Raw genomic sequence first — 21890 nt, forward strand, 5'->3', positions numbered from 1 at the left:
ATGTGCTTAGCACACATCAACAGGATAAAATAAAAATGCATATGCTTGATCTTAGAAACAAAAGTTAGGGTAGTAAGTAGCACCAGCCAGCTTCTGTATAACATCCTAGCAGAGTTCTTCCCAAGAGAGCACAATCACAGGGCTGATCCCTCCTTTAGAAATTGTAGTATCATACAGTCAATAATGCAACGGTCAAAATACAGCCTGAGCTGCTGTACTGCATGTAGGACACTCAAACAAGAGTTTTGAGCATCTTGCTCGCTACACTAATGCAAACAAACAAAAGAACCACAGGGACACTGAGTAAGGGGATTGACCCTACAGCAGGGGTGTCAAACTCATTTTCACCAGAGGCCACGTCAGGCTCGCAGTTGCCTTCAAAGGGCCAAATGTAATTTTAGGACTGTATAAATGTAGGTGAAAATGAGTTTGACACCCTTGGTCTAGGGTGACCAGTTGTCCTGGTTTTGTTAAAAACAAGTTTCTCTTTCAGTGAATTTTGTCTGTCAGCTAAAGCCTTCATATTAACTGCATTTTCCTGGAGAACCAGACACATGTTTTGGTAAACCTAGCAATGGAATGCAAACTTATTGATAAGCACGGATGGACATCTCGTGAGAGGGGCGACGAGAAGCAAGTGAGCAAGAAACTGACCAACTGTGTATAACATTCCATTCACGTGAATACTTCATATAAAAGTGGGAGATCACGAGGATCTCGTTGGCTTTTCCCTTTTCCCTTCTGCTTATGGCTGACATTAGGAGAGGACCTTGCTAGTCGTCCCTGCGAACTGAGGCCTAGTGAGAGAATGAATCCAGCTCCGATTGGCTGCAGAGTCCAGTCCAGGACTTTGGTTGCTGGCTCTGCAGTTGCTGAGACTTTCAAGATTGGTTTTGTATATTTTGTATTATTTTCTCTATTCTTATTAGTAGCATTAGTAAAACATCTTTAATTTTTTCCAACTCTCTTCACTCTGTCCTTCTTTTCCTCCCAATCGCCTCTCCTTAGTGAAAAAGGGGGGAGAGGGAGGGGGAAGTGGGGGGGGTGGGGAGAGGGGGTTAACAATACATCTGCCAGGGTTTTATTGTCACCCCGCAATCTTAACCCTCGACACCAGTTTAACAAGTGTTTGTCCAATCTGAGTGGAATATGCTCCATGCTCAATTTTGGACACCACACTACCTGGCGCAGATACTTGGATTGCACATGAGAATTACTGAAGATTGACTTCGAGGCATGCAGTGGGCAAGGCATCCAAGTCCTACTGAGTACATAGCATGTGAATGATTTTTCTTTTCTTTGTTTTCCTCTTAACTTATCTTGTCCTAAAACTGGCAATTATTAAACGAAATCTCTCTTTTGCAGTGGGGCTACATTTCTAAGAGGGCAATGACATTTTGCATCTGTAAAAAGCACTTTTGCCTTCATCTAGTCAGATAAAGATGACTAAACTCTTATGTTCCTGACTACGCATCGTCTGCTAATGAGCCTTGACAAGGGAGGACAGATGCCTGTTCAGCCTATTCAAGACACACATTTGGTGAATCTCTAGCCCAACACATACTGCTTTGCTGCCCTGTTCACACTCCCATGTTGTGATTTGACAGGCACATCTCTCCTCATCAGCAAGACTCATCGTAGCAGCCCCTCATTTCCTTACCTCACTCTTTTTATTTTGCTCCTCAGTGTCTCTCATCCACATTATGCTGGTAGATTTTATCCATGTAGCTGTGCATTCAGCTGAGCGAGAACTGACTCTTGTTAAAAATAGGCTATTAAAGTGTTTAGCTTTAACATGGGTATATTCACAGTTTGGTTCAACCAGCACAATTCAACTCAGTGTACCAGTAAAAGGGAAATAAAAAGTAACCGGGAAGATAAGCAAGCTATCTCTGGTAAAGGTGTGCTCGGTCTCTTCCCCTAGCTTGCACCTTGCCTTGCTGCCAGCCAGTCCTAAATAGTGTTGTCAAAAGCCATAGATGGTAAGTTCTGGGTTATTAAGCTGTCAGTTATACACATCAAGAGTCCTCTTGCTTCACATACAGAAAGAGCAAAGACAGGCCCAAACTGTCAGCAGAGAACCTCTATGCCACCCCACCAAACCCCCGTGCCCCCTGATGCCGTTCCAGTCCTCCTGTTCTGCAGAACCACCCAAAGTGGCAATGAACACAAACATGATTAAGAACTCCCGACCTCCAAAATTTCTCTCCACGTTACATCTCAGCTATAGCTTTTCATTAGTCAAACAATGAACAATCGTGGGGAGAGGGATGAAGAGGAAGAGGTCTCAGTTCAGAAATGCAGGTACATACCGAAATGAAGACTGCGACAAACCAAAGGTTCAAATATGCAATTAATGTTCTTCTTATAGCTCAAATCATTAAATATGAGCTTTGTTGTTTATAGGAGTGTTTCACACTCCAAATAAAACACCATTGCTTTTATTCACAGAGATATAACCAAGAGAGTGGTTTGCAATTGTATCACCTTTCATTTTCGGAAAGTGGGGGAAAAAAGCAAAAGACAGACTAGACTGCCTAAAGGAGAAAAAAAAATGGAAAGGGATAGAATAGAAAGCAAATGATTGAATAAAAGATGAATCAAGGAAGTATTTCTAATTCTATGGATTGAAAGATTTCATTGGGTTGTCCAAACAACTAAGAGAAAAGCACCGCTCACAGTCTTTTTACTCATTCAAGCAAAATCCACAAGGTTGAGCAAATAACCAATATTCAAAATATAGTCTAGAATTTAGTTTGTATTTGAAATAAGATTGTCTGCAGGCTTTTCTGCCCTAAGAAATCTGAGAAGCCTTAAATTAGGGCACCGCGGTGTTTTATATCTTATATTAATATAAGATTTTGAGAGGAAAATAATAATAATAAAAAAATCATTCTTCAAAAAGTTAAACCTTGACGCCTGCCACAATGGTAAAGACGTGCAGCAGAGATGTTTCCTGACATTTAGTAAACACTGCTATCTGAGCCTCAGCTATAGCTTCCTTTCTTCAAGTTAATTCTGGTTCATGAGCACAAGAAAACACAAAGAGAATTGACATATAAAGCCTGGTAAGAAGGTGAACATTTATACATGCGTTGACCAAGAATAAGAAATCTAAGTAGCTTTGCATTTTAGTATTTTCTGTTTTCTCTTTTTTGTTTAATTCTTGCAGGGAGTTAAACATGGAGGAGATGATGCAACTGTAAGAGTGTATTTGGACCATAAAATCCTGCATCTGTAAGTGCCCTGAGATCAAGCCACATGAGTGAAAATCCTCTTTCATAGGCTGCAGTTTCATAGACACTTTAGCAGCTGGAATAAGCCAGCAATGCTAATTAGAGGAGTGTCATCACTGTCCTGCACAGCTTCTTAGTGTAACAGAAGGGCTGGCCTCAGCCTGGCTTCATAGTAGCTCAGATGGCCTCACCATCACGGCCCAGGGACAGAAAATACAGTACAGGTTCCCTGGGTCACATTGACATGTGGTTTTCCACAGAGATATTCATATCTTTTAATGTGCCAGTACAGGGAAATCACCTCTAGAAGAAACTTGACCAGTATAAAGAAAAATATATGAGCAAAGAGGGTAGACTGAGGTCAATGTACTCACTTTCACGGAATCACAGAATGTTAGGCATTGGAAGAGACCTCAAAAGATTATCTAGTCCAATCCCCCCGCACCTGCAACAGGAACAAAGTTTCATGCCCTCCCAAGGTGCCTCCTCCGACCTGCTTGGAGGCAAAAAACCCCCAAACCCAAGTGCAGTGGGAGGTGGGTAAAACCACCACCAGAACTTCCTAAACATGAGTGAAAAGGTTGAGCGGTAAGTTGCTTCCCTGTGGAGAATTGCTACTAGTAGTAAAAAATTCTGTGAGAACTTCAGCTGTCCCTAAGCAGGGAAAATAGCCTTACATATGCAAATGTTGAAAGAGTAAATAATTAAGTCACTGCATACAAAACAAGAAACACAAATTTCCTTAGCTCATAGGGTGTTGGGTGGTGGTAGGCTGGAGAGCACAATGTGTCCATGTGATGTGGTATGCAGGGTGATTGGGGAGAACACGAAATGCTCAGTGAGGGAAAAGGAAAGGCAGCCTCTCTCTGTTTCTTTTTTGCCTCTGCAAGCTCTTCACAACTCAGCTCTCCTCTGCTGTTTAGATCTTCCTCTCATTAAAAGATCAGCCCTGCTCTTTGCCAACATTTGATTCTCTTGCCAATACTTCAACTCCTTCCCAGACTACCTTTTACAGGAAGAATCAAGTCTTGCTTTGTAAGCACCATCTTCAACATCTCCCTCAGTTCTGTGTAATGCACATCAAGTGCTGCAGTGTGCTGTCAGCTATGACCTCAGCTATTGGGTTTGAGTCTATGTTTGCCAATATAGCCCTTCTATCCCTTATTCTGCTTTTCTTACCTACCTGCTCACCCTTCTTTTTAGATTAGAAATGGACTTCAGGGCAAGAATGACCACGTTTCCTAAAAATGTAGATCCCTAGGGTGGATAATGCTGTGAACATTTCACAGACAGAACGGAGGCATCTGGAGCTGACTGAAGTAAGGACTGCTAGATTTCCATTCATATAAGCAGCAGTTCCTTTGGTGTCTTTGCAGTTAGCACACTAAAGAAACAGAAAGATGTGGTATCTGAACATACTTACTGCACTGTCAGACACTGGAAGGTGCTAATACAGATGGCTGAGTAGAAACTCTGAATCACTGCAAAGCAGCCAAAGTGATGCTCATTTTGCCACTCCTAATTATCATTGCATAACACACAAAAGAATGAGATGACAATACATGTTTTTGAAAACATATCACCATAGCAGATGTCAGCCCTTCTTTCCCATTGTACTTATGCCTATTGTACATGCAACAATGAAATCATCTGTCACTTCAGCTATTCTCAGGAAAGAGAGTTGTATATATTCACACTGACATGTCAAGCAACAAGTAAATTTGATGGATATCAGCAATATTAAAGCTTACAATAAGAGGAAAAATCATGTGCTTCTAGATCCTTGTAAAAGAAATTCCTTCTTTTTATAGCTTTCAAATTTCACTTGGCCAAAGAAAATCACAGGAAAGGGGAAAAAAATAAAAGGACACAACCAGCAGCACATTGGAGAAGAAACAGGATTAAATCCTGGCTAGATGCCTCCAAGTACATCTAACTTTGTTACAGGCCTCATTTACTCCAACAACCAAGCTTGCGCACCACTCCTTTACTCTTCCCAGTGCAGCGATATTACCAATACTCTGAATCCCAGCCCTGCCCAGCTGTGCTGGTGACCTGCAGCTGTGAAGCACAGGGTGCCCATTCCCACCCTGCCCCGGGCTCCCTCTGCCTCGCAGTGGGAGAGAATGGGTCATACGCTCCGGGGGACAAGGCAGGGCAGGGCGAAAAACAGGACACTCAAACCGTGCAGAGGTCAGAGGAAGCAGCTGCTGGGGTCTCACCAGCAGTGCAAATGGGCAGAGGGAATAGCACGCACGACCCAGCACCATCAGGAAAACAGCCACCAGTTATCTAAAATCGATAGGAGCCCAAATGCCAGGGCTCTTCTTATCCTCTCCCAAGCCATGGTAAGAGATTAGCATTTTCCTCATCTCGCAGTCTCAAAGGGAAAGGAGAGGTAGCAGAGTGCTGACCTTATTCCAGAAGCTGTGGGGCAAAGCGGATCAAAGGGTCCCTCCTCTAACAAGCTCAGTCACTTCTCTGAGGGTTCTGGAGTATTTACAGTACAAGTTTTAGGACTTGGGGCAACTCTATTTGAGACTTTATGGTCTCAAAGTCATACGTTTGAGGAATCACCCTGCTAAACCCCTAGCTTAATTTGGTCTGTTCTTTATTTACATGATATACAGTACTATCACAGAAGAAAATCCCCACAATGTGTTTTTTCATTGGTAGTTGCAGTATCAATATGGATTTCTTAATTTAGGGGTAAGTCTGCAAGGCCAATTCATCTGTCTCTTTCCACTGTGAATCTCAAGCACGTTTCCCATCTCCAAAGAACAGCAGAGGACTGATCAGTAGTCACAGCAGCTACCAACAAAACCACAAGTATTTGGAGTAATTTTCCCCCCCTGTTTGCATAGATCTACTTTGAAAAAGATTTCAAAGAGTCGATTAGTGTTTGGTCCTTGGGCATCTGTGACAGAAAATGATTAAGTGAATCAGTAGTTCCTTTCACTTATAATCACTCATTGTGGGTATTGGGTAGCAGTTGCACAAAAGTGTATGGCTACTTTTATTGTACATGGAAACGAGCTTTCAAAGCAAACTGAGGGACAAATGTTGCTGCTCAGAACACCCATTAGCCTCCTGATCAAATCCCTCTTTGATATCCAAAGTGGTGTGTTCCAAGAGCACATGCTATTGACTGCAATACCGTGAAAACTGGCTGGCTCACATGCAGGATTGTAATTTTGGTAAATCTGTTTCCTTTAACATACTTTTTGCAGCGAGGTGGGAAAGGGGTTGTAGGGAAGAGAAGGGGTGTGAGATAGCAAAACAAGGCAGAATGCCAGCGTTTTGCTTCAGTCAGAGTTCATACCTATTAAAACGTTTTGCCAAATCAAAGAGATGAATTACCGCACTGTTTCTGGAGTCTGATGCAACTCTTTTTTTCTCACTCTGAGCCTGCAGTCAGCTGGTATCATTTTGCAGGCTAGGAAAGCTCTGATTTGCAGTCTGGGCGATATGAACTCAACAGTCGGATCACAAGTTTTGGAACTTTCAAAGCACAACATTGGGCGTCTGTTCTTTCAGGATGCGTTTTGGCAGATGGCAGTAGCCAAGGAAATTCATCCAGACTTCCACCTCCATTAAATGCTGGCTGGTGGGTAACTAGTGCTCTGTGTTTATGTATAGTTGGTAGTATCATCATTGTTCTGTGCTCCTGTAATGAAACAATTTCTTCTCTGCTCCTGCTGTGAATGACACTGCATGAATTGTATTATCTCAGCCAAAGTCACAGCAGGCACTGGGTCAATGGGTAAAACTGTCCAATGTAGGAAGAAATCTCACCCAACAGCTCAATCTCCAGCTGTTGACATAAACTGGAGGAAAAAAATGGAAAGACAAAATTAGATTGAAGGGAAAGGAAATTAATTATATCAGTGGGAAAATACCCAGAAATGGACTAAAACCAAAGCAAGATACAGAAAACAGTCAGAGTGAGTGCTTCTGATAGGTAACTTTCAAATTTCCACATAACTGAGGAGAATGGGCTCTTTGAAGTACTGTTTTTCACATTTTGCATGCCTCCACTCCAGCAAATTTGAGTATTCTGTTTCCTCCTGAGACCTGAGGATGCTCTGCACCTCACAGACCAGGCCCTCTGCCCACTTGCTTTGAACAGCTGAACCCAACCTCCTGCCATTGTACTAGCCAAGGCTGCAGCTGAGCTGTGAGCTGATGGCTTGGAAAGGGCTGGTAAATACTGACCACAGTCCATGGAAAGCACAGAAACAAAGATAAGTTTCAGCAAAGCAACTGCTAGCTCATCAGCTCTTTTGGTGAAATACTAAGTATGCTCAGTTCTTTGAATATTGCCACAGAGATTCAAACTGATGATCTACAATATCTGCGTGTAGTCTCTGAGGTCTACAGTTTGGAAAAAAAATGTGGGAACAGCAGGATGTGCAGTTCCAGCTAAAGGGCCTTGGACAGGTTATACAGAAGCATGTTTTTATGAGTATAAGGAGTGATAGCCCAGGCCAGTGAGAATGGTATCTCGGGTCAGAAAACTGTCCTCGTATGTATGATGTGTGAATGTTGGGCCTGGGCGTGTGAATGAGTGGGTTGGAATGCTGCCCACAAGATACATGTGGGAAGGTGGCTGAAAACAGACACAACATGAGTATGGTGTGTTTTGGCATAACAATTATTGAAAAAGCACCCTGCCTAACCTCTTAGTCCAGGTCTGTATCTGTAAATCTATAAATGAGAACTGTTAATAAAAGTCAGCTCAGCCTGACTCAGCTCAGCTCTGCTCAGCTCAGCTCTGCCTGGCTCTACTCTCACTGCTAACAAGAACTCTGTGTGTGTGCGTCTCTGTGTCTGTATGTGTCATTCCTCATTGCTGCAAAGAATCTATGAACACTTGCTTGTAAAAAACCAAACCGAACCAAAACACACAAAAAACCCCAAACAAACAAACAAAAACCAACTATCACCACAAAAACCTTCTGCTACATTGCTGCATTTTTGTCAGCCCCATAATTGATTACTTTCCACAGCCACCAAGTAGGAGGGTGAGTGCTGACCTGCACCATTTCTGCAAGCCCATAGGATCTCTGTGGAAGACTGGTAAGTGCATCAGGAATGTGTGCCTGTGATCACACAGTCCCCGGCATAACTCTGGATTCTGGTCCCAGCGTGAAGGCTACAGGGGGTGTGCTAGTAAGTCACAGCCTGTTGCATGTTGTTCATGTTTGAGTGGAAGGAGTGGCTGTTGTTCAGCCCTGGAGGTAATGTAGGCTGCTTGCCTGTGGTCAAGGTATTTTTTGACTGGAATCATTGGTAATTCTCACTTTTCTTGGGTGGGTCATTTTAACTTCTGTATTTTATCTAATTCCCTATTCAATATTACCCCTGAAAATTGTGTGTTTTTTTTAATGAATTTTTAAGAACTTAATGTCTCATTTGAATCACTACATTTGAACTGTTACCTTTTCAGCAACTGCATCCTCTAATTCATCATGCCAGCATTGGACCAGCAGAGATTCCAAGACAGGGCAACACCCCACTGATTCACCAGTTCACCAGTGTGGTTTCCTGCAGCACAGGATTGTCCTTTAGTTATTTCTCACTTTGCAATGGTGTCCCTGAGCCTGTTTAGTTAAGGAGGGATAAGATGACCTGAGATGAACTGCCCAGCCCCACTAACCCAAAGAACAACCTTTCCTCTTTCTCCCACCTCGCCACTCCTAGTTCCACAACCACACCACTTGCCTTCAGTGGTCCAGCATGCACCTGACCCTTTTATGAACTAATTCATCCTCCTAAAACGCCAGAGAAAAAAAAACACAAAGTGAGTAGTTTTCTATCAGAGAGGTCAGGCAATTACCAGAGCCAGCACAAAAGCACAAAGCCTGTAGCCAAACAGGAAAGTCCAAGAGGCAGGAAGGGCGACTGCCCTCCTTATGCTGTGGAGTGGGCTTAGCAGGCTCTACATACTGTCAATAAGAGAGTGGGTGTTGATCTACACTGTTTCCCATAAAAGTGTTTCAGGGAACTGGTAAGCAGAGAGGAGGAATGGAGCACAGCACATAGCACACTTGAATCTCAGCTCACGGTGCCCAGGAGGTTGGGTTCATGTGGCTGAGAGCAGGGAGAGATGGGCAGGATCACCCCTTTCAGCCACCACGAGCTGTCAGGCTGGCTTAGCTATCACAGCACACGACACCTATGGAGGCCTTTCGGCTAAAAAAAGTCCCAAACAAACCAAACCAAACAAAAAAAAAGACTTTGCAAAGCGCCCCTTTTGTCAGCGTGGTCTACTAGTAACATTATGCTAGTTTTCTATTCTGAAAAATCAAGCAAACATAAAGCAGAAGTCTAAATGTTGATTAACTAAAATACACTCTGAATACATACAACATTTGCTCTAGCATAACTTTCTATCTACTACTTGGAAGTTAATAAGTTATTAAACAGATTGCATATTTGTTTTGTTGCATTGTTTTGCCCTCTTGCCTTTGATGTGTGAAAAGAGTTGTTCTTATATTGCTGAATGAAGAGGAAGGACAACACTAAAAAAAATCAGTGTGCCCATTTGGTGCAGTATCCCGATAGCAGTGGGCTAATAGTGTAGACTGGCATTGCAATTCTTTACTTTATGATCTCCCTACCTTTTGTTGATGTTTCCATCATGAAAAAACACACATATTTTAATTGTATGAGAACATATAGAACACCAATAATGGAGGTTGGTTCTGTTTTATATTAGAATAATCCAACTTTTTGCTTTTTTGGGGGGAAAGCCCTAGCACAATATCTAGATTTTTAACACTAAGGCCGTAAAGCTTGGATTTCCTGCAGTATTTCAAAAGCATTTTATTACCGGTTTTAAAAATTATGCCCTTCCCTTGAAAGAGCTAAATGCAAGAGCATTATGAACATACTTTTGGGAATGAGATGGTGGCCAAGCAGTAATCCTTATGGAAGAGACCATGTCATTCCATGCACACAACCTTTGGCTTTTTATTTAGATGTGCATCCAGTATAGGGCAACACTACGATTTGAAATTGTGTATAAACACCCTGGATTAGCTTTAAGCCAGCTTTCTCTTCACTCATAGCAATGTAATCAGCAGCCATGTTGAATTCTCCCCTCCTCAGGTGCTAAATAAATATTTGACCATGAGGCCGCACTGCTGAGGTAATGGTACCCACGCTAGCTATTTTAAAAGCAGCTTGGGCATACCTTGGGGCATGTCTTCAAGCACAGACATCCACTTTGAGTTCTTTATGTTCAGTCCTATGTTTAACTTCTATCCAAGATGCACGTTTCCTCCCTCAATCAACTTTCAGCAATCTTCTCACTGTTCTCTTTGATCACTGGACATCTTCCCCATTCCAAGGGCGTTTTTCATTTTGGACTGCTGCTGCATTTTCTGTCTTTCCCATTCTCACCTACTTGCTCCTCGGTCCTTCTGCTGCCATTAAAATAACCGTCCTGTCCTTCCACTCAGTTCTTTGAATTCCTTTGACGACTTCCCGTTTCATGCCAGAGCAAGCTCGAATCGCGTGTCCTCTCCCCCTTGGCACAGCACAGCCGCCACCTGCAGATGCCTGATAGCGTGTTAACGAGGGGCTCACGCACAACAACATCTCTGGGTTACATATTTCCACCAGGAGATCCCAAGGGTGGGTGTTTTCCCAGCTGTCGGGCAGGAGGTGGCCTCCGCGGTTTCCCCACAATCAGCAGTGCATCTCAAGGTCTCGCATTCTTCCACTTCCAGATTCTTGCACTGAGGAAAGCATGTTTATTGCTAAGTACAATTTTGCCTTAGTAATGTATGGTTTCCAGCAGAATTCCTGGAATCTGCTGTTTACAAGCAGGGTCAGAGGTTATAGAAATACTTTCTATTTGCATGTGAGTAATATAGGAGGAGTTTTTTTGCCCATGCATAGTGTCTAAACTGTATGACAACTGTGTTTTTATTGGTGTTGGTAACCTCCCTGGCTCTGAAATCAACTTATTCAGCTGTGTGGGTGGTTCAAATTATTGCTAGACAGCTCAGTAAATGAAAATTAATAGTCTCCACTCCTCTTCATCCCCCAGACTCTTCTCCCAACACAGGCAGGGATATTACTAACAACAAAAACATCAGTAAAGCTCTCATATTTGAAGTCTTTCAGCTGGAGACCCTCTCAGAGTGGGTCAACCAAGTACATGGTGACTGTATTATTACCCACTACAAAATACTCCTGTGGTGTGTTACTTTTATCCCTGAGCAAGCAAATGAGAAACACAGTAATCTAACATCTACAGTGCAAGATGACTATGCAATTAACAATATGAAGGACTCCTTGTAACGTGGACTTTGGATCAGGACTTTATGGCCCACATTTGGTAGACTGAACACACTGACAATTTTAGCAGGCTGTTCTATGACCAGAGATGCTTCAGATGGGATCATGCATCATAGACTGTGTTTCAGAGTGCCCACAAAGTTGTGTAGTGACACCTGCTTAAAAAGTCGGCCCTGTATTTGGGAATGGAAAAGTGGAAAAAAATCTGCTCTAGAACACTAGCAAGATTCCTGCACCCCAGGAGAACTGATCTTGGGGTTACCCAGTGCCTCAGGTCGGAGGTGGTCTTTGAGAGATTTCACACAACCCTGTACTTCAGTCGAGCAGCATCATAAACCCTGAACAGGCCTCAAAAGTGCAGAATTCAGGATCTGGGAAGTTCAGCTCCTGACCTTAATGGAAGGACAGTAAGAGTGCAGTTGCAATACACTAGAATGTAAGGGGTTAGCGTATCATTTAATCAAAGAAAAAATGTCTCCGCATTATCCCAACAAATAAAGTTTAAAGGTCTTAAGTTTGCTTCTAAACAGGACAGTGATCCCCACCCTAACATAAACATTTACCTAAGTGAGATTTGCATAATCTCTTTGGCCCTCTTTGGCTCACCTTAATCAACCACATCATTATTTAGAAAAATGTGCCTCCCTGTGCCTGATATCTTTGCCTGCTTTTCACTGCTCATTAACCAGAAATCAACAGAAAATGTTCTTTTTTTGATGTAGCAAAGACTGTGTAAATAGCTTTCCTAGAACACAGAGGTTCTCAAACTTTGCCTGGGTGTGACCATGTTTCAATAAAAATATTATCCCACTGTAAAACCAAACAACCACAACCCTTGTACATCAACTACTGTATCCAATTGCACACAACATTTGACTGTCTTTTGGCTTAGCAACTGAAAAGAGGAATGAAGAGGACTCCAGTCCCTTTCCTGGGAGACCACCACCAGGTATTTAGTTAAGCATGGTTTGAAAACACCTACTGCTCAGAAATGTCAGTACAGTGAGAGCACTGATTGGCTGCACTCATGCTCTTTTCCTAGCACTTCTGCTGATTTTATGCTAACACATTAACATGCAAATCATCATCATAGCACCTTGTTTCAGTTTGCTGATTTGTGATATGGCCACAAAAGTATCTCCCTCTTTGCATAATTTCAAAGTCTCAAGCTCCATGCCACTTTTGTCAATGAAAGCAGAAGGTTGCTTAGGTAACTGTTCTCATTTTTTTCCTGTGTGAAAGCACAAGTAACAAGCGCATTTCTGACATTTAGACACACTTCTTTGTGTTGATATTCAAGTCTCTCCCTCTTTGTAATTGTCACCATCCGATGGACATATTTGAACAGGGATGTATTTATTGCCACTCCAGAAATATCTGGCCTATTCCTAAAAGGTTGTCAAGAGTACAGCTACAGAAGGTGACCAAACTAACAGCTCATGTATGCCAAAAGCAGGACTCTTGTTCTTTCCTTTCCACTTGTGACACCAATCCTAGATGCATGGCACCTTTGGGTAACATTTTGTCTTGATGGGTTTAGAGAAAAGAGAATGTACATTGGAACACATGAGCATCAGCCTGCCATCAATTCTTGCTGTTACTAGCAGATTTAGTCTTACCTTCGTGTTGCCTCCTGTAGTACATAAGGCACTAGTTCAAACTGATAGTATTGGATGGTGATGACAAGTGCACGCAATGCTCAATTCAGTTCTTAATCCAGTGCCCAAATCAGCAGTAGACTCCAGGTCACTGACCTTCTTCCTATTTTCCAAGGATTAATGATTAGTGTACAAATGTGAAAGTTCTTTAATGCTTTTCCAAATTTTGGACAGTCTTGCATAATCATTTCACAATATTTATAGTGGCAGCTTGTGTTCCACCTCAGGCTGCTGCTCTTATCTCCTGCTTCCACAGCAACGATGAGGTAAAAGGAAAGATGGAGTGGAAACTATTTTGGCACATATATACATTTTCCCAATGTGCCAAGAAAACCTTTATCTTTCTTGCCTTCATTGTAGCTAATGTGTCAAAAGGAGGGATATTTGAGAATACAGTAAGAGCCTGTTTTGATGGGAGGGTAGCAGAGCACATCCTATATCTTGGTTTTGGAAAAATATTTATTGCGCGCAATGTTCTAATAAGCAAGGTAGGGAAAGACAGTCTAAACATAGCTATATATTGGGGGTACATAAGCAGTGGGAAAACCATACTGAGCAGGTAACCATCACAGTTTTACTGCTAAAATGGAAGCCTGCCCTGAAGCAGCCTTTTGGTTAAATTCCTATTTTCATTATGTCCCGGGCAGAACCTATTTTCATGATGACTGGAGAATCTAATAGAGAGCATGCATATTAGATTTACAACTGACACTAATCTGGGAAGGCCTGTGAAATAATTGAGAACAAACTTAGATTAAGGAAAAAAAACTGTAAAAATGTAGCAGAAAACAAAACAGAACACACTAGTCATTGTAATAATCCACATTGCATCCACATACTGAATATTATATGTCATTCTACTCCCCATCTTCAAAAGGGATACAGTAGAACCAGAAAAGATTCAGACAAAGTTGACACAGATGACTAAATATATTGTATCTTTATGAAGCCTTTTTACAGACAGGGGAAGACTTCTCAGTCTGAAAATAACTCTCTGAGGATGTATCAGTGACCTATACAATTCTGAGTGGCATGGAAAAGGTGAACAGCAAATGATTATTTATCCTCTTTCAAAGAAACAACCAGGTAGCATAAAATGAAATCACAGCCAAGTCAGAATAAACAAAAGGAGAGAATTTTTAATACAGTGATTAGTTAAGCTGTGTAGCTCTTTCCCACAGAATGTGTTGCATGCCAGAACTTGACATTGTTCAAAAACTGATTAATGAGAGTTAATTCAGAGATATTAACTATAAATACAGACATGACCATCTACTTCATAACATCACAGAGTCAAACTGCTGCAGGTAGAATACCATCTCACGCTTTCTTGTTCTCAGATTTTTTCCACAGGTATTTTCTATTTGTTATCCAATCAAAACTGACTTCTCGATTTCTGATCAGTGCACATTACTGCTTAAGCTAATGACCATTGCCAAGTGCAACCTGAGTTATGTTTAGTTTGACCCAGTATGGCTGCTCATACCTTCTTTTGTTTGTATGAATACCTTATTTTTGTTACTCAGATGAAAGTCTCTTGTTTCTAAAAAAGGTCCACTCTGATCTAATACAGTCTCATTTTCTCCTCATGCTTGGGATGAGGCACGTTCATTCCACGTGTTTTTAATTCAAACACTTTTTTGCTTAAACAGGACATATAGGTGAAGACCCAAATCGAATTTCCATAGCTTCTGTTAGGATATGTCAACCTATTCAACACTTCAGTTCACCACTGGATAATTATTCTGATTTTGATCAGTTTGTTCAGGCGCTTATCATATTGATTTACTCATGGACTCGACCGGACTACTAGGAAGCTAAAAACATTTTTGACGGTAAAGTGATCTGTCATCCCTTGAGTGGAAGGCCACAGAAGCAGACGGGTACATGCTGAGATTCTCTCTCTGTACTTTTGGTACCACATTTACAGCACGGACAGTCAACCGGACTTGCAAATCATTCCTCTTCAAAAGACTGCCATCATTCCAAATTTTGCAGTCCACCGGTAAGTATAAAAACTCTTCTTAATAGACATCAGTTGCAGCATTACAAGAAAACACAACATGGATTGATGTGTTTGGAGACCAGAGATACTCATTGTTTGCAAGATGATGGTTAAGTTCTTCATATGCTTTTAAGGTTGCAAAACACACCCAGAAAATCAAATGTTACACAGCTGTTTAACTGGCAGAATCTGTGTGACAAAGCTTATGCTAATGCTGTCAACACACAGGATTTGGAATAGGCTCACAGGCTCCAAACACGTTCAGTGACTTTGAGAAGACTCAGGATGAAGGAATTTTATGCAAAAGCTGTAATTTGAAAGTATTCTTCAAATTATTATTATTTTTTTTAAGGTTAGTTAGTATATCTACTAGCTAGGTATACTAACTGGAGATTGTTAACTGGAATTACTGCCAGAGTATGCTGATAGATGATCTACTGAAACAGAAGAATTTTTTCCATGAAAATGGAAAGTATTTAAGGTGCAAATTGAAACACGATGAAGTATTCAAATATTTCGGATAATGTCACATTGACAGATTAAGTTAAATAACTCAATAAACTCTATGACCCTAATTAATTAATTAAACTTATGCATACTATTAATCTCTCTAATCAATCCAGTTAAAGACTAAAGCAGTCTCACATGTTTGCACACAAAGCGCCCTACTGAGGTAAGTTTTAATAATGGAGCTAAGCAGAATGCTGGAATCAGTCAGAACTCAGTGACCATTCTGTGACTGGTAATTAAAAGTCTGCAAACTCACCTGCTTGGCGTTTTTAAGGTAAATGTTATATTGCCCGAGATAAATAGCGTTCACTCACTGTTACCTGTGTATAGTGTGTCTCAGATGAGGCTCCTGTTAGCAAATCCTGCCTTTGCAAAATGTCCACTCCTAAAAGACAAGCTCACGGTATTTTGCACAACATGTAACAGGAAAAATATTCATCCTCCATCTTTGTTCCTTCCTCATTAGGAAACACTCAGGAAAACTTAGGGGAAAAACATAAGATTTAACATCATTGTATTTATTAGGTTCCGAAACAATACACATTCACATCCTTTTGAATACAGTACATTTGGCACAGTAATAATGTTTACGATGAAATAACACTAATGAATGGCAAGAGATTCAAATTACATCCATAAGAAAAAAAAATTCTGTACAAATAAATCCTCACAATAAAAAAAAAAAACCAAAACAAAACAACTACCCCCCCAACTGAATACGTTTTATATTTAGCCAGAACAACTCTGCACATAATTTAAAAAGAGGTAAGTTGTAAGCCTTTTTTGGAGAGAATTATTTTTCACGCTATGGAGAAAAATGTGTTTGTATCTCTTAATAAAGTCTATTTGGGAGGAAAAACAAGAAACAACGGGTACTTTATAATTATTATTATTATTAATAATATTTTTGGCATTTTGCACTCATTTTACAAAGAAGGAACAGGAAAGATTTTACAGAACAGGCAGAAATGTAACAGAATGTCCATTTTTAAGAGTTATCTTTAAAAAATGTTCAGGGCAACCGACAAACCTTCTGATGTAAGCCCGATGCAGAGGATCTAACTATTTATATTGAAGAAATATCTGCCCATGCAAAAGTTTTGATCTCCTTGATTTTGCTCTTAGCATCCTACCAAACACTGCAGGTGCTGAGGCCTCTTGAAATACAAACATTTGCTAATTCTCTTTAGGTTAGAGAAATGGGAGTACAGACAACCTAGCTGGCTAACAAAAGCTTTATGGGATGCTTTTATTCCTTCAGAATAAATGCTCAGAGTTTTGTGTAAAGGCCTCTTGTTGTACAAACAGTAGTGCACTATCCGATAACTTGTCTTCCTAGCCATCTACTCACCTACGGAAAAGAACGCTTTAGCATTGTGATCAGTCTTGCCTGGATGTCAAAAGCTAACCGCGATGAGAAATAAAGAGAGCCAGTGGCGAGACACAAATTGATGGGCAGTTCTACAATATATTTTTAGAAGAGAAAGAAATTTAAACATTGAGATGATGCAATCATTAAGATGTTTCTGTGCTGGTACTCAGCTCCAGAAGCTAGTTTTTTCCCAGTACAAAAGATTACTGAAGATAAATTAAATTAAACTAAAGGCTTGATCCATTATTACACCTGTAGGCCAGACAACACATTAATTGATATATCATAATATTTAATATTTTGAAATCATCATAAGAATATATATAATAATTACACCTGAGTTTTAAAAACAAAACAAAATGGAACTGAATGTTGTCATCAGTAAAAGGCCATGAGCAGCCAGACGCGAAACTGACACAAACTAACTCATCTGCTTGAGACCGAGATTATCTCTTAAAGCCAATGATTCACACTTTGTCCACCACGATTTGCAACATTCCTTTCTCTTTCCGAGCTCTATCATGTCATAATAGAGTTGAAGAGAACTATACAAGAGATTTAGTATAGCTTAATATATGTCTACATCTTTTATAACAAAAAAACCTCATCTTTCCGACAGTAACTTGAACCAATACACATACAAGAGTATTGCACATGGACATTATTATAATTATTCTTTCATAGACTAACATTTTAATAGTATGCCTGAACATGCAGCAGTTGATACCTCTATATTCAATGAATTCCACAGGCCTTGCAGCAAACACTATATACAAAATCTCACCTGTACAAAAGGCAAAAAAGCTTCTTTAGTGCCACTTTGCCAATCACAAGTATATATATTTTTGTGCAGCTGGAAATCCATGTGCAACAATTAAAATGGATTTCAATGACCGCTCACTCAGTCCAGTAAAATATATAATAAAATGACCTCAGCGATACATGTACACAAAAAAAATAAAAAACAAACCACAGGGTACTCCTGGAAATATAAGTAAATAACACTGTTAGCGTATCTACAGGAGGTAACTTCACATTAGCAATATTGTCCACATGAGTTACCATTTCAATTCATACACAAAAAAATTCAATTTACAACTTTCAATAATGTCAGTTTGTGAATGTTTGATCTTCAGTTTTTTAACACACTTCCACATAATGCATGTGTAGCCTTATTTTGTGTCTTCTAAAAGCAGATTTATCTTTAGATTTTAAACATTAAAAACAACAAACACAGTAGTATTATGGTTTCGTAAAAGTGTGCAAAAGTAACACACTGCTGAGAAAATAAATATAAATAAGAAATTATTTACCAACTTAGCTACAATGGAAAAGGCAAATGTAGAATGTTTAGAATTATTTTTTTATGTAAAATTAACCGTAAACATTTGCAAGCTTGCCATCACATTAATGGTTCATTTAAACGGATAGTAAATTTGGTAACACGGATAGTACACCCAATTGCCTGAAAAATTGTAAAATGCCTATGTATAGCTGTGTTAGAGTACTACAGGCTTTTTATTCTTTAGCCCTTCAGTAACTATCCATATAGTTTCTATTTCCTGCTTTAACTAAAATTTCAGTTACCTTTGTGACTCTTCTTATTCCCAAGAGTTTTCCACAAATGGCACAAGGAGCTTCATCAAAAGCCTGAATTGATGTGCTTCTTTTTCTGGACAGCTTTATTTAAGTTTGCATCTCACCACAATAAATTCATAATTGAGGATTACACCTCCAAAAAGGCAGACTTCTTTGCTTACCAAAGGGCAACATACTACTTATTTGTTCCACATCTGAGTAAAGATCTCACCATAACCACCACTGCAGAAGAGAGTTCTCACCTTCTTGGCTTAAATATATATGATGATTACAGAATGTGATCTGTTAAATCACTTTTAATAGCATGGCTTCATTTTCCATGGAAAAGATGCAAATTTGTCCTCTGGGGAGATCTCAGGAATAAAAGAAAAGCTGCAAATACACAGCAGTGTGTTACATCTACAATTTCTGATACAAAATTATTTTGCATTGCTTTGTGAGACAGAAATTAAGAGTGCTTTCAGGCCAGAAGATTAAATGAAGAAAAAAACCCAATAAATATATACTTTAACTGGGGATATGGGCTCAGGGTAAGAGAAGTAGTTCTTGATCTACTGAGTCTCAGTAATTTGATGATCTCTTCAGAATCACTTCTTGCAGCATTATTCATCTGTCAGCCTAATGTTGTCTATGGCAGCAGCTCTTCTCCAAAATAAGAGAACCCTTTAAATTCTTCTTGATTGATTTGTTTTATAATTGTCTCATCCACTAGCGTTAATACTGGTTCTTCTCGTGTAAAGTCTTGATCAAAGTTATTTACATCCCTTTTGGTTTTCTGAGAAGAAAAATACAAATAAGGTGAATGGTAAAACAGCACAGTAAAATAAAAACTGCTCTCCCTCCTCTCCGTCCCCCCAAAAAAAGCTGAATTTTCTGGAATGATTGAAAAAAAAGAGGAGCTACTTCACACAAATAATAACAGATGTATGAGAGAAGCTACAGGAGCAAGTACTAGAAATGAGTTCAGGAGAGGCCACAGAAGCAGTACTAAAAATGAGTTCCCAGAGGCTACCAGGTCTCTGACAGGCGAAGAAGTAGCAATATGATGATAAAGCAGGAAGCTGAGATTAGGCCTAGTTTAAAGAAGGCTTTGGCATAGTAGGTGGTATGGCTGTTCCCTCTTAGGTTTGAACATAATATCTCATTTCAGAGGCACAGAGTGAACTGATTTAATTGATTGCCCCACAATAGTCTACTGTTTCAACTCTAAGTTAACTGCTTCTTTATATCTGGCTACACTCAACTTTAAAATCAGATGCAAACCTCGCAACAGCTCTCAGTCCAAAATCCTTGAGCTCCGCATTGGCAACTCAGATTTCCTAATGAAGCCAAATGTTGTCCAAAGCATCATGGCAAAGTGTGAAATTCTGGCACCAGAGAAATCCACCTCAGAAATTCTTCTTAACTTCAGTGGCCTCAGGATTTTACCACCAAAGTCTAAAGAACCTCAGTCTTGCAGTGAAGTTGGGCAAACAAAGTACAAACATCCATGCTGTGGTTGGGATAAGATGTATTAATTAGAAACAACCTTGGGGAGGCCGACTTGTTGTCATCAGGGACCTCACGACAGTGACTATCTCTGACCATTTGTGTGCAGAAAAGTGTAACTCTACAGTCAAAAACATTCCCCACAGTTATTGCCCCGAGACCCTGCACTGTACATATTTTCCATGTTAGCAGCGTATTTCAGGCATGTACAGATTCAGGGATTTGGAACAAGCATTTTCTTTTACATTTTGTCTCTTTTCTTTTTTTTTGATGAAATCTTACAATTACCTGAGTGGTACCTAATGGAGGCACACTGACATATTGAAAACTAGCTTTGCGTCCCTCCTGCGCATGTCTGAGATTAAGATGATACCAGAAACAGAACAGCGCTTTGACTCGCAAAGTAAAATGATAAAGTCATAAAGTGATACGTCAGGAAGCACATTAATGTATTTCAAGTGGGATATACGACTTCCTTTAATGTAGATAAAAGGTCTACATAAATGCAAGAGACTGTCACTTGTAAACCAAGTACTTTCTAAGTGCAGGTAAACTAAAATCAACATCCTCTATCTACAAAATTCCATTAAAAAGGAATATGGACTTAACAAGTATGTACATATATTTATATTGTTTATATTTGTAATATTTACTTCATACATAAAGAATGGACATAAAGGGACATGGCTTTGGGCCTTCTGTTTTTCTCTCAGTCATTTGGGCTAATACTGCAAAATAAAAATGAAATTCCATACACATTTTTAAATGCATTACATTGCAACTACATCTACAGTCTTTTTGTTCCCCATGTCCTACCATAGTATTTTCACACACAGAATGAATTTGCTACAGGAATAGTTACTAAAGCAGAAGGAGGTAAGTGAATATTTGTTGAAAGTAGAATTCAAATTCAGAAGTGTAGTTATGTGCAAGAGAAACAAGACTGCACTCACATTTCAACCACTAGTTATCCAGGGCAAATAACCTCTGGACTAGCTGAGAACAAATACAACATATATTATTTTCAGGTGTTCACACTGAACATATTTGTGAAAAGTGTTATCTCCTTGCTGAAGCTAAAAGAATAAGATGACAAATTCCTCAAAGCCTATCAAGGTAATTAATTGCCAATAGCTACTTTTTCCAGAAAACCATCACTGAGATTTGTGAAGGTGTTACATGAAAAGGAGTGCAGATAAGTCCATCTGAAAAACTGTCCCAATGCTGGTGTACCTAAATCCTATTGATTAAAAACAAACGTACTTCCAGTAAAGCCTCAAATTCCAAACACTTCTGAAACAACAACCAAAGGTATTTGCTTAGATTTAAAAGCCTAGCATGTGTTGAAATACGCCTTCACGGCCAAAGAAGGAAATCGAAGCTTTTACTTTCTCAGATTCATAAAAAGTTCCATGTCTTTTAGGCAGCATAGATGTAAATCACCCAATTTATTAACAGGACAAGTACGGAGCAATCTGAGATTGCATGGATATGCTAGCAAGTCTCTATCCAACTGATAAAGTGATATTAAATAAATCACAGGGAACAAAAGTGAGTGGATTAAGCCACAGAAGACAAAAGGTAGAGTTCATAACAAGTGCTTCTTTTCAACAGAAAGATTATTTGAGAAGCCCTCCTTAGCAACTCAGGCGCTTTCTTCCTGAAGCTATGACTATTTTGCAAGGCCCCATCTGCTAAGGCAAAACAGGTCT

General features: G+C 39.9%; 1 protein-coding gene across 1 annotated transcript in view; it reads right to left on the reverse strand.

Moving 5' to 3' along the window:
• Window positions 1-16216: 16216 nt before the first annotated feature.
• The window catches only part of PRKCE (protein kinase C epsilon), a 295161-nt gene continuing 289487 nt past the window's right edge, over window positions 16217-21890 (reverse strand). The window contains exon 15 of the mRNA XM_005510783.4: window positions 16217-19465. Within this exon, the coding sequence (XP_005510840.1) occupies window positions 19319-19465 (147 nt within the window). The 3' untranslated portion in view covers window positions 16217-19318. The remainder of the gene's footprint in view (window positions 19466-21890) is intronic.

The sequence above is a fragment of the Columba livia genome, chromosome 3 (genome assembly GCF_036013475.1).
Source record: "Columba livia isolate bColLiv1 breed racing homer chromosome 3, bColLiv1.pat.W.v2, whole genome shotgun sequence".
Taxonomy (NCBI): Eukaryota; Metazoa; Chordata; class Aves; order Columbiformes; family Columbidae; genus Columba; species Columba livia.